The 13,376-nt window shown below is 44.4% G+C and overlaps 1 protein-coding gene across 1 annotated transcript in view; it reads left to right on the top strand.

The window, feature by feature from the left end:
- MARK3 (microtubule affinity regulating kinase 3) overlaps nucleotides 1–13,376 on the top strand; it is a gene marked incomplete in the record, with an annotated part of 2,430,063 nt that overhangs the window by 2,076,822 nt on the left and 339,865 nt on the right. The window contains 1 exon segment of the mRNA XM_044074521.1: nucleotides 1,176–1,226. Within this exon segment, the coding sequence (XP_043930456.1) occupies nucleotides 1,176–1,226 (51 nt within the window).

Raw genomic sequence — 13,376 nt, 5'->3', positions numbered from 1 at the left:
TACTATAACTAAATTAAATGTGACCTGCCAAATTGAAATTTATAGGCATGGATAATTTTTTCAACTAGTTTTTTTCTGCATATTGTGGCCGTCAGTCCAGTAATCCCAACTGCTAGTCCCATTCCAGGAGACCACAAGTGTTCCCTTCTCCAGGAGGTTCTCACTACTGGGAGAGATTCTTCTCTGAGGTGGATGCCCACACCATGTAGTCCCATAGTGCTTGGTATGCTACAGGGCAAACAGTGGGATAGGCTGATGTTAAAGCCAGGATACACCAGTGTGTGTGTGTGGGGGGGTTCTGGCCTGACACCCACCTTTACGTTATGTGCTATAAATGCTGTCTGTGTGTAAACTGAGTGAGCAGTTGCAGAGTCACACTGAGTGTCTCATGACCCTGGCCATAGAGCAGGCACTTCTACTGTTCTCATTGGTTGAAACTCTTCATGATCTCCACTCCACCCTACCCCCCCCCCCAAGAATAGGCAAGCCCCATCCTCCCAGTTTCTCGCTACTTGAGTCACTAATCAAACTCTTGTTGTCTGAGCTGTAGTTAAGGCTTTATACCTGCATGCCACCAGACTGACAGGCATTTGTAATTTGTCAACATCACGCAGACTTCCTAACAAGTACCACATAGTGCCAGGTAAGATTGTTGACGAGAACAGCTTAGTATTTCTGTAAGTAGTCATAACCTGGAACTGTTTCATTCATCGAGTTATGGCTTCAGGTAAGCAGCCTCTTTTCCCATATGTGTTTTTGGGAATATTGGGATGGATGCTTCGTGTTGCAGTAAATTGTTTTTCAAATCTTGAAAGGACATGGATATACTGACAAAGCAGTAGATGGAAACAGGTTTGCAACGAACTTAGAAGTCAAAAAGAACTCTGATTTCTTTGATAAGTTATTGGATAATCTGCCTACTGGGATATATGATGTACAAAGTCTCTGGATTCTGTATTTACTGGGATGTATGAAACATTTAAATATTCATTTAACAAACTTTTGAGATTTGTGTGCTGTGATGCAACAGGAAATTCTGTGATCACTGACTGTTTGTTCTTGCAACTTGAACCAGTAAATCTGGAGTTATAAATAGAATACCAGATGCCCTTTTAAATATATGCTGCTTTATTTTTTATTGGCAAAAATGTTTAACATGCCATTGTACTTTGCAGAATTCCCAGAAGAATGGAATACAGCAAAGGTGGCACCAGTTTTTAAATCAGGTAAAATAGCTGAAATATTTATCACCCATTTGTTATTTTCACTGGTTTATTTCATATTTGTTTTAATCTTTTGATAGGTGTGTAAGTACTGTTAGGCTTAATATTCTGTTTTTAGCTTTTGACCCAGAGCCACAAGGTTTGCTAAGGTACATGACAATTTGGTGGCCAAATGTTTTCATTTTGAAAGGCAGATGGTGTTCTGCTAGCATTCATAGTAAAGGCCTCTTGATACTGATTTTAAGCAGTAGGGCAACTGTAGGTATAAATGCAGTATTTGTATAATGCTTGTGGAGTAATCCGAATGTCTGGTAATGGTCAGCTTTCCTGATATTGAAGGCCTCTAGCATTTAGAGGAGAGTTGCAAATTGAATGAAATACACGGTACATTGCCCAAGTTTTTTGGCTGTATGGAAGTAAAATGTTTTTTTAACTTGTACATAGAATTAGTTATGTTGTATGTAATTTTATTTTTTATTCGGTTGAGTAACCCAAAAATTTTTGAAATGAATAGAAGTAATCTTGCATCTCAAGTTAAAAAAAATCTTTATTATGAAGACTAAATTGTCAGAAGTTATGTAAGAAGCAGAATACAGGTAGTTTAAAATTATTTTGAATGATCATTTTAGTAAAATTTCAGTGTTGTAAGAAATGTTTTGCGTATTGTTTGTCGATGGAACTCTTCTGGAGCTGTATGAAGTGTCTTGTCTTAGTGCTGCTGTCACTAGGTTTCCTTAATTTTTTTATAGTCTAGTTTTAATTTGTGTGAACAAATTTACTTTGAGACTGAAATACATCTGTAAAATGTTACTTTTAGGGTCTATATTAGAACATCGAGGTTTCAAACCTTCGAATGTTCTAATATCGAACCCTATGCAGCGAAAGCTTAAAATATCAAAGCAACAGAAACCCAATTTTTTTCCCTTGGGAAAGAATTCAGTTGTCAGTTTCTGTTGCTTCGGTATTTTCAACGCTGTGGTGGAAAGTTACGGGTTGGGTTCAGGTAAGTGTGCGATTGTGTGGATGTGAGGGTTAGGGCGGGTTAGGTGAGTTAGGGTTAGGGAGTGGGTGAGATGAGTGTGTGATAGTGATGGACCTTAGGGTTTGGGTTAAGGTAAGTGGATAGTTAGTGGTGTGTGTATAGTTTAGTGTAGGGTTAGGTGTAAGATTTGAGGTGCGTGTGGATTGCTGTTTGTTTGGTGTGCTTGTGTTGTGTGTGTGTGTTTTGGAACAGCAATTTTTTTTTTTCCCCTTGGAAAAAAAATCGCTGTTCTGACAGTTTGAGATTGTAAGCTTTCGCTTACATAGGGTTGATTAATCACAGTTTGCTTTTTTAAGCAGTCAATGATCTAATATAGACCCTACTTTTATACTGAGAAATGTAAATGTTTTTGTAGAGGGTGGCAGTGCATAACATTGAAACTGCACTCGAGAGAAATTAGTTGCAAAACGTATCCCTTTCAACTGGCGTGCATATAAAATTAAGTATTTTTTTAAATTTGTTAAATGGCAAGAGCTGCAAAGGTGTGTGGTATTTCCGGGGGCGTTCTGTATATGCAGCATATGTTGCAAACGGACAAGCTAAAGTCTGCAACTCAGAGAAAAAATTAACTGGAACAGATGGGAAAATTAAAGATAGCTGTGTAATACTATATAAACTAATAGGATATAAACTGTAAAATGTAACTGATTTAATGTCTTAACATATAGCATAGCGTAGAAATGAAATTGAACATTAAAGGATCTGTTCTCATTAAAAAAAAAAAAGCTAAAGTTTGATAAATTGGGAAATCAATTTTGTTGATGTCCTTTGTTTGGGCCACTGTTGCTGCAGAATGTTTAATATGTGAACTACTTGCAGGAGGATGTTCACCTGGATAGTCCAATTTCCATAGCTTTGCAGACATCCTGATATAAATCAACTCTTCAAGGCATCTCCAGATAGTATGTAGCTAAATGAAAATCGTAAATTACTGAATTACGTTATCACCTGCATTAAGAAAACATAAACCTGGCACTTGCTCACTAAAGCAGTTATATAAGTCAGCACTAAAAATTAAAAGCACTACACCCTCACTCCCCACTGGCCCTGGTTTTCAATTATTAAGGAATTCCCAATATTATTCTAGCATGTCCAAAGGTCAGTTGTCAATCTCCTCTCCGGTCCAGCTGGTGAATCTGGGAATCTTGAGGCAATGTTACAACTGCCTCATGTACACAGACAACCCTCTCCTCCTCCCAACAAATTCCAACACATGTGAGAGATGCAACCATATAGACAAACTGGAGGCTAAGCTCTCTCAACTCAGTACTGGCATAACCAGTCAGGAGGAGAAGGAAACCACACTCACTACAAATTCCAGTCTCACATAGACCTACCACGACAGCAAACCAAACACATAATCGCACAAAAACTTACTCGGAGGCTCTAAATAAAGATCTGCCGAAGCAGCAGAGACCTCCAAAGCAGACACCCAAGCAGCCGCTACCCCAAAACAAAACACGTGCAACACACATCTCACAAAGCCAGTGTGCCGAACAGTCACAGCTCTAAAGACTAAACAACACACCTGATACACTTGTAATAGGTGACTCTATCGTCAGGCACACTGACGTCCCGCTCACCAGGCTGAACAAGGAGAGGGTCACGGTGAGCAGCCTGTCGGACGGTAGGATCCGCCACATAACACAAGCACTCAGGTCACTCCAAGGCAAGTACAAATATGACTCCATCATTGTCCATGCTGGTGTGAATGACCTGAGACGTACTTCCCTGGACTACATGAAAAGAGACATAAAGGAGCTCTCTGAGCATGTAGCCCAGGCCGGTATGACCCTGACCTTGAGTAGCATCTTACCCTCACCAAGAATGATGCCAAAATATGAAGACAAGATGATCAGTTTCAACAATTGGCTTAAGTACTGGTGTCATTCAAAGGGAATCCAGTGCCTGTCAGCTTGGGATGTTATGCTCGACAAGCCGCGATGCTTCGCTAGGGACGGCTTGCACCTGTCACCCCTGGGCTTTTGGATATTGGCAAAGGCTCTTGCTACCCCCATAGTGCCTTTTTTAGGCAAGGCTCAAAAGACAAACCCACCTCCATAGGTATCACAAGGGATAAGAAACTGAGTAATGCTACTCAACGCCAGAAGTCTAAACCTCAAGATGCACTCACTCGAAACTCTCCTTAGCATGGAGAACTTCGATATCTGTGCAGTAACAGAAACCTGGTTCAGGGCTCCCGAGAGCACCCCAGCACTACCAGGTTATACCTCATACCATGCTTTTCGGCCCCAAAACTTGGACCGAACCACAAAAGGAGGGGGAGTATCGATATTCATCAAAGATACCCACACCTCCAGGTCGGTGGCAAAGCATGAAGCATCAGAGACTATCCATGTGCAACTAACAGTGGGTAAAATTGCCTTCCAGTTTATAGCCTGCTACAGACCACCCTCCCAAACCCAGGAACCCCACTCGGCCTTCCTGAGAACACTGGAAAATATGAAGGTCTCTCCAAACACCATTATATTGGGCGACTTCAACTACCCAAACATAGACTGGGAGCATTACTCTAGCTCCAACACCCTAGCCCAAAGGTTCCTAGAATTTATAAACTCAAATGCTATGGAACAACTTGTTACCACTCCCACAAGAGGGGAAAACATACTGGACCTGATCATCACCAACATGGGGACTCTGTGCTCCAGACCAGAAGTGTATCCCTCACTGGTAAGATCAGACCATAAACTAATCTCACTGGATATTCACATCCTGACCCCACACCCTGCCCCGAAAACCACAGTGAAAAACTTCTCTAAATCAAATTTCACACTCCTCAAAACTGAGGTGGAATCCTTCAAAGCCCCCGGGCCTGTGGAAAATACGGCCCAGACCGCAGAATCCTTTATAAACGCATTCTATGAACACCTTCAGGAATGTATGGATCATGCAATCCCAAATAAAACCAAGACCCAATCCTCCAAAGGCAGACGTCCTGTCTGGTGGACCTCAGCCATAAACAAACTAATACAATAGGAGGAAGCTACTAAATGATAGAGCAAAATCCCAAAAAGTGAAGGCATCACTGATCAGTATTAGCAAAAAACTACGGGCACACATAAAATTGTCTAAGGCCAGCTTCGAGAGAAAAATTGCACAGGACACTAAGGATAATCACAAGGCTTTCTTTAGTTATGTTAGGAACCTGGGTGGGAATTCCCAGATATGCTCAGAATTAGTCCAAAATGACAAAAAATACACCGAACCCACAGACATTGCCAACATCCTAGCTGACAGGTTCAGCACAAACTCCCCCCCCCCCTCCCCACCAAAAGGGCAAATATCTATCCCAGCAGAGTGCTGACCCCTGACATCTCAGATGCTCAGGTAAGAGCCGCCCTCTCCAAAGCAAAAAACACAGCATCAATGGGACCAGACGGTGTTCCCGGGCTGCGTCCTACATGAACTCCAAGAAGAGCTAAACCCAAACATAAAACTACTGTTCAATCTCAGCCTTACTACAGGATATGTGCCCAAAGAGTGGCGTACAGCAACAGTGGTCCCTCTCCATAAAGGTGGTGCCTCAACGGATCCTGGAAACTATTGCCCCATAAGCCTGACTAACTTGGTCTGCAAAGCTATGGAAAGGATCATCATGGATCTCATAAATAAAGATATTGGGGACCTACAAACACTGGATCCTACCCAGTTCGGCTTTAAGGGCAGATCCTGCCTCTTAAACCTGGTTGATTTCTTTGAAACAGTCACCAAGGCCATTGACGAGGGGAAGGTGGTCCACACAACCTACCTGGACCTCGCAAAAGCCTTCGATACAATACCCCACTCGGGCATTATAGATAAGCTCACCAGCTTAAATATAAACCCCTATGTCACTAGATGGATTGCAAACTGGCTCAAGGACAGAACCCACATGGTTAGAATTGCTGGAGCCATGTCAGACTCCAAACCAGTTACAAGTGGTGTCCCACAACAGTCCTGGGACTTCTCTTGTTCGGTATGTATTTCTCGGAGGTACAGGCCAACACGGAAAGACTGTGGCTGACCAAGTTCGCAGATGACTGCTAACTGGGCGCCATAATCGACTCTCCAGCCAACACAAGCATCCTCAAAAAGGGCCTCATAGAAACAGACAACTGGTGCCAGAGCCATGGCCTCAAGCTAAATGCCAAAAAATGTATAGTCATCCCCTTTGGCAAAAACAGTGCCCAAAAATTACCACATAGGTGGTAATCCATTAAGTACAGAAGTCATTAGAGACCTGGGGACCCAAGTTGATAGCAATCTCTCATTTGGCAACCACGTGGCCAAAGTGGTTAGAAAAACATTTTACATAGCCCACCTAATCATGAAGGGATTCACATCTACATCCGGGGACGTCATCGTGACTCTTTACTCATCCCTCATCAGGCCCATAATTGAGTACAATGCCCCTTTTGGGATGTACCTTACCAGACACCTGCAGCAACTGGAAAGACTCCAAAAGTACCTCACCAAGAGGATCAAAGGGCTCAAACAGAATGCCATATGCTGCCCGGTTAAGGAAACTCCAGCTCTACTCAGTGCCATACCGCCTGTTCAGAGGCGATCTGTGCCTGACGTATAAAGCCATGTCCAACCCGGAATTAATGGACATACTGCACCTCAGAAAATCCAAATCCCATCGAGCTACGCGCTCAAGAGACTTGAACCTCAGCACTGAAATAAATAGGACATGCTGGAGGGACAGATTCATAACCCAGAGGCTCCCTTCACTCTGGAATAAAATCCCAGTCCAGGTTAAGCACAGTCCCTCATTGACTCTCTTCAAGAGGAATCTTGATGAGTGGATGGGAGATTGTAGGATGTCCTTCAAGGATGCATCTGCAGTCATAACATATGGGTTGTCCTGCCTCAGGCAGCCCTTCGGTCGGCCGGATTCCAAAGTCTGGGTCTGGCCTCGGCTGATGTCGCACTTTCCCCGACATCAGAGTGTCTGGGGTATAAAAGCATCAGCCGACGCCATTTTCCTCAGTCTTTCTTGCTGCGTTGTGCTCGAAGCAGAAGCTGTTCGCAAGTGCCGGTCGGTCAGATCCAGAGATTTCAACTACCGAAGACTTCGAAAAAAGCTAAGTACCCCGTTGGGGAATCTTTCTTGCCTCAGCCGATGTCAGACAAAGTAAATAATTGTTTAACTTGTGGGAAACAAATACCTCATAAGGATTTCCATTCTTACTGCCTTCCTTGCTTTAGGCCCAGACCACGACGTATCAGTTTGTTTAGCCTGTGCCTCCTTCAACCGACAGACTCTTAGACATCGGTCGGAGTTTGCAGAGGAATTTTTTGGAACCGCTTTTGCTTATAAAATGCCGTCGGAGACTCCGACTTCGCATATGGTCAAAAAACGCAAGGAAAAGGACCAACACTCGCGGCCCGTGGTTTCGGCTGAAACCACGGCTAGGCCTTCCGCGAGTGTCTTGGTTTCGGCTGAAACAGAGTACACGGCTATTCCTACTACCGAAACCATACCTCCGACCACCGAGGCCAGAGAGGTCCCGGCTGAGTCGGCTTCAGAACTCCCTACCGAAGCTAGTGTTCAGGAATTGTCCGACACCATACCTTTGGACATTTCTACCCCTGCACGTGGGGCAGCTAGGCCCCCAGCTTCTATGTCTATTAAGGCCTTCTCCAGGGCTAAAGCTGCCAAACTTTTAAAAGCTTTGCCTGCCAAATCTACATCCCAGAGGCCTTCCTCTAGTTCACAGATCCTCAGTCTTGCTGAGGACCTTATCTCCTTAATCAGGGGTTCCCAACCTCACCCAGACAGGGCCTCCCAACCTCCTCCAGACAAAAGGCCCAGGACTAACCCCTCTGAACCTCACTCCTCAGATTACTCCATGGATGGATCTGATTTGTCAGACCACCAGGAAGGGGCCTACTCGCCTTATGAGGATTCAGATGCAGAAGAATCTATCCCTTCTGCCTCCCCCCTGAAGAATTTTCCTTTGGGGAGACTTTACACTCCATGAGAGAACACTTTCAATGGCAGGGTCAGGATTTCTCTGATTCTAGAAAAAGATTAAGGACCTTTTTGCATTTGCCCCAGCATAGGCCCTTAGCTATACCTCCGGTTCTAACTGTAATTGATGATGTGTACAATGATGTCAGTACTGCACCTGATTCACTTCCTCCGGCCCCCACAAAACCTGACAGATATTACAGGGTCCCGGATTCTCACTTCCACCTGTATAAAGCCCATGCTGCAGACCCAGAAACTATTTCTCAGGGCCCAAAAGGGGTTGCAGCCGCTACTGCCAAAAATCCCCTACCCTCTGAAAGAGAGTCTAGAGCATTAGAGAGATGGGGGAAAAAGGTTTATACATCTGCTACTCTTTCTGCCAGGGCATTAAACTGTCAATTCCATATGATACAGTACCAAGAATGTTTGTTAAATCAGCTGAATAAGAAGCTTTCTTCACCTGAACCCTTAGACCGTAAATCCCTTCAGGATTTGGTACACAACTCGCAATAGGTCAGTAATCATTAATTAAAATGTGGCTATGATGCACTGGAGGCTTCATTTAGATCAGCTATGACTGGGGCAGTAATTCGTAGGCATGCCTGGCTGAAGGAGCAGTCTTTGCCAGACCATGTCAAGGCTAAACTTCTCGATGCTCCAATGGAGAAGCAAAATTTATTTGGCTCCCCTGCACAGGAGATTCTAAAGAAGGTTGAAGAAAAAGCAAAATCTGTGCAAACAGTTAAAGATTTCCTGCAAGTTCAACCTCCGAGGTTCAGCAGAAACTGGCCTACAAAGAATTGGTCCTTTCCAGACTCCTCCAGAGCACAGAGAGGCAGGAACAGGCGCCCTAGAGGCAGAGGTCAATCCAAGGGCCCCTACAGAGGCCATCAGTGGCAGCCTGCCAACCAGAGGAGTAGTGCAACAGCTACAACTACAACCACTACTACAGGACAGACCCAATGACTTGACTCTGATTCCGCCTACCAGGGATCAACTGGAAGCACCCTTGGGCGGAAAGCTGGCTTTATTCTCGAAAAACTGGCATTGCATTACAAAGGATACATGGACATTGCAAATAATAGACAAAGGATACAGGTTTCACTTCCATACTTTGCCAAAAAGAGGAATGCCAAACCTTCCACCAAACCAGAAGGCAGAGGCTTTAAGACAAATCAGCAAGTTACTTCAGATGAAAGCTATAGAAAGGGTACCATCTACAGAACAAGGCCAAGGATTTTACTCCAGACTATTTCTTGTACCAAGAAAAGAAAACCAATGGAGGCCTATACTCTACCTGTCCGCACTGAACACTTATCTCATTGTGCCAAAATTCAAAATGCTGACCCTACAGCAACTTCTTCCCATGTTGGGCAAGGAGTCTTGGCTGGTGACTCTAGATCTCAAGGAGGCATACCTGCACGTCCCTATCCGACCAGATTGCAGAAGGCACCTCAGATTTCTTGCAGGATCAGAGCATTATCAATTCTCAGCATTGCCCTTTGGCTTATCTACTGCGCCCAGAGTATTCACGAAATGCCTGGCATCAGTAATTGCACATTGCATACTTCAGGGAATTCAAATTTATCCATACCTGGACGACTGCCTAATACAAGCGGACAACAAGAAAAAATTGTTAAAGGACTTGGCCTATGCCATACACCTGCTACAGACCTTGGGATACACAGTCAACATCCAAAAGTCAAGACTAGTACCATCCCAAAGGATAACCTTTTTGGGTGCGGATCTGGACACAATCACCCAGATGGCTTTTCTCACAGAAGAAAAACAAAAACAACTTCCAGATTACTTCATGATTCTGACCAGACAAACTCCGCTTACTGCAAGGAAAGTCCTGCAGGCCCTGGGTTACATGGCATCCTGCATAATTTTAATCCCACATGCCAGGTTGCGTATGAGGGAAATTACAATGGTACCTAAGGAATGTATGGTCTCAACACAGTCACAGTCTAGAAACCATGATACCAATCATTCCATGCCTTCAAAAGGAATTCCTATGGTGGGCTCAGGCCTGCCAGTCCAACAGAGGGTTGCCTTTCAACAAACCAAAAACAAGCCAAACCATCACCACGGACGTCTCAGACCGAGGATGGGGAGCACACATGGAGGACAAACGTATCAAAGGCCTATGGCCTCAAGGGCAGCTAAGCATGCGCATAAACCAAAAGGAAATGCTGGCAGTGAGGCATGCAATCGAGGCATTCAGACCCTTCCTCCAACAAGGACATCTGTTAATAAGGACAGACAACACCACGGTCATGTGGTACATAAACAGGGAGGCACACATCCCTACCCTCTATGCCGGATGGCTATGAATCTGTGGAACCTATGCCTGAATCTCAATATCCAGCTGCAGGCCAAATTCGTACCAGGAAAAGAAAATACACTAGCAGACAGCTTAAGCAGAACTACCATGGATGCACACGAGTGGATGCTGCACCCAGACATCTTCAAACTTATAACAAAGACATGGGGAATGCCAGAGATAGATCTGTTCGCCTCCCCACTCAACCACCAACTGAAGACATTCTGCTCAAGGACATACCACCCACAAGCATGGAGGGTGGACTCTCTCTCTTTCAGCTGGAATGCCGTAACAGTATATGCCTTTCCCCTCTCCCATTGATGTACAAGGTTCTACTGAAGATCAGGGAGGAACAGCCAAAAGTGATACTAATAGCTCCGGACTGGCCAAGACAACACTGGTACCCGCTATTGAGAAGCATGTCTCAAGCAAACTCATGGCCTCTTCTTCTAACGCAGAACAATTTCAAGACCCTGCACCCCAACTTGAAATCATTGCAGCTAACTGCCTGGAAAATTCCTTAAAGCCTAACCAAACCGTTTTATCTCAGAAGGGTGAAGGACATTATCCTGGAGGCTCGCAGACCTTCCCCGAGAAAAGCATACTCAGCTAAATGGAAGAGATTTCTCATTTGGAGCGCATCAAAGGGCACAGATGTCACAGTGGCAAACCTAGCACACATCCTAGAATACTTAGCAGAATTGTTCCACAATGGCCTGTCTTATTCATCCATTAAGATTCATGCTTCAGCAATTTCAGCAGAATACAATATGGATCCACCTATCTTCTCACACCCTCTTCTCAGACAATTTTTGAGAGGGATCAAAAATGTTAAACCTCCAAGAAGACTCCCCCTACCTGCATGGGATCTCAATTTTGTGCTGGAAAAACTGACACTACCTCCTTTTGAACCAGCAGCATCAGCAGACCTACAGTTATCTTGGAAAACTGCATTCCTTGTGGCAATCACTTCAGCAAGAAGAGTATCTGAGTTACAGGCATTAATGACAGTGCAGCCTTTTCTTATTTTTCACCAGGATAGAGTGTCACTGAGAACCAATCCTACTTTCATGCCAAAGGTGGTATCTAGGGTATCCTTGAACCAAGCTATTCACTTGCCTACGTTCTTCCCTAACCCACAGAACAAAGGGGAAAAACTTTTGCACACCTTGGATATACACAGACAACTACGCTACTATTTGAACAGAACTAAAACTAACAGAAAAACTGACCAACTTTTTGTAGCATATGCAACTGGGGTGCAAGGAAGAGCAATTTCCAAACAGACAATTTCAAAATGGATAGGAAATTGCATTCGTTTTTGCTACTCCTTTCATGGAAAGACAGTTCCTGAAAATATCAGGCCTCACTCCACAAGGGCCACAGCCACCACTACAGCTTTCCTACGAGGGGTGGCTACCAGGGACATTTTAGAAGCTGCTACTTGGAGCTCCGTGCATACATTTGCCAAGCATTACAATCTACCTTTATACTCCAGATCCCAAGCAGGGTTTGCAACTGCAATACTGCAGGGGATCTTAACTATGCCATAATTCTCTTAGTACCTCCTCCCCCCAGATTGGCTATGGTATTCTACCCATATGTTATGACTGCAGATGCATCCTTGAAGGACATAGTACAGTTTTGTACCTACCATGAATGTAGATGTCCGATAGGTATGCATCTGCAGTCAGAATTACCCACCCTCCTTCCCCTCTGTGGTATTCCTAGGGTGCTTACCCCTCTTTCAGCTAGCTGGGGGAATCTTTTATGGTGTATTTGTTTGTATATATATATGTATATAATTTGCAAATGTTTGGAACTTTTCAGCATTTATCCAAATTTAGCCTTCCTAGAGGGCACCTGGCATCTGGGGCAAGAAAAACTGAGGAAAATGGCGTCGGCTGATGCTTTTATACCCCAGACACTCTGACGTCGGGGAAAGTGCGACATCAGCCGAGGCCAGACACAGACTTTGGAATCCAGCCGACCGAAGGGCTGCCTGAGGCAGGACAACCCATATGTTATGACTGCAGATGCATACCTATCGGACATCTACATTTATGGTAGGTACAAAACTGTACTTTTACCCCGGGTATCACTTCTGTGTCACTGTTAGACAGAGGCACAGTATACTAACCTCGAAAAAGGGCATAGCAAAATAAATTTAAAATGGGTGGCGAAAGCCAAACACATTCTGGCTAGGCTTATAAATGCCCTAGGGCAGATAGCCTAGTATGAACCTATGAACCTATAATGAACTTCATGATGGAGCATGCTTTTCATATGGGATAGGTTAAATTATTTAACAATTCAAATAATGGAACCCATCAAATCAAGGGATGCAAGAAGAGGCAGAAGTGTTTACATGTTCATCGTGTTACCCTGCTGCAGTCATCACACTTGGGTTATCCTGCCATCTGGTGGTCCCGCAGTCTGCCCGAATTCCAAAGTCTTGGTCCGGCGTCAGTTGCTATCGCTTCTTCCCTGACGTCAGAGCGCCAGGGGTATATCAGAGGCATCCGACGCCATTTTCTTCAGTCTTTCTTGCCACGTGATGCCCGAAGCAGAAGCAGTTTGCAAGTGCCAGTTGGCCGACACCTGAGATTTTCGAATAGAGTTTCAGTCCGAAGTCTTCAAAGCCAAGTACCCCATTGGGGATCCTTTTCTTGCCTCAGTCTGATGTCAGAAAAAGTTAGCAATTGCATTTCTTGTGGGAAGCAAATACCTCATAAGGACTTTCATTCTTTTTGTATACCTTGCCTAGGCCCAGACCACGACGTCACTGGTTGTCTGTTTTGTGCTAGG

Source organism: Protopterus annectens, chromosome 6.part0, assembly GCF_019279795.1.
Source record: "Protopterus annectens isolate FY-2018-M chromosome 6.part0, PAN1.0, whole genome shotgun sequence".
In the NCBI taxonomy this organism is placed as follows: domain Eukaryota; kingdom Metazoa; phylum Chordata; order Ceratodontiformes; family Protopteridae; genus Protopterus; species Protopterus annectens.
Note: the sequence above shows the minus strand (reverse complement) of the source record. Positions and strands in the feature narration are given on the sequence as shown.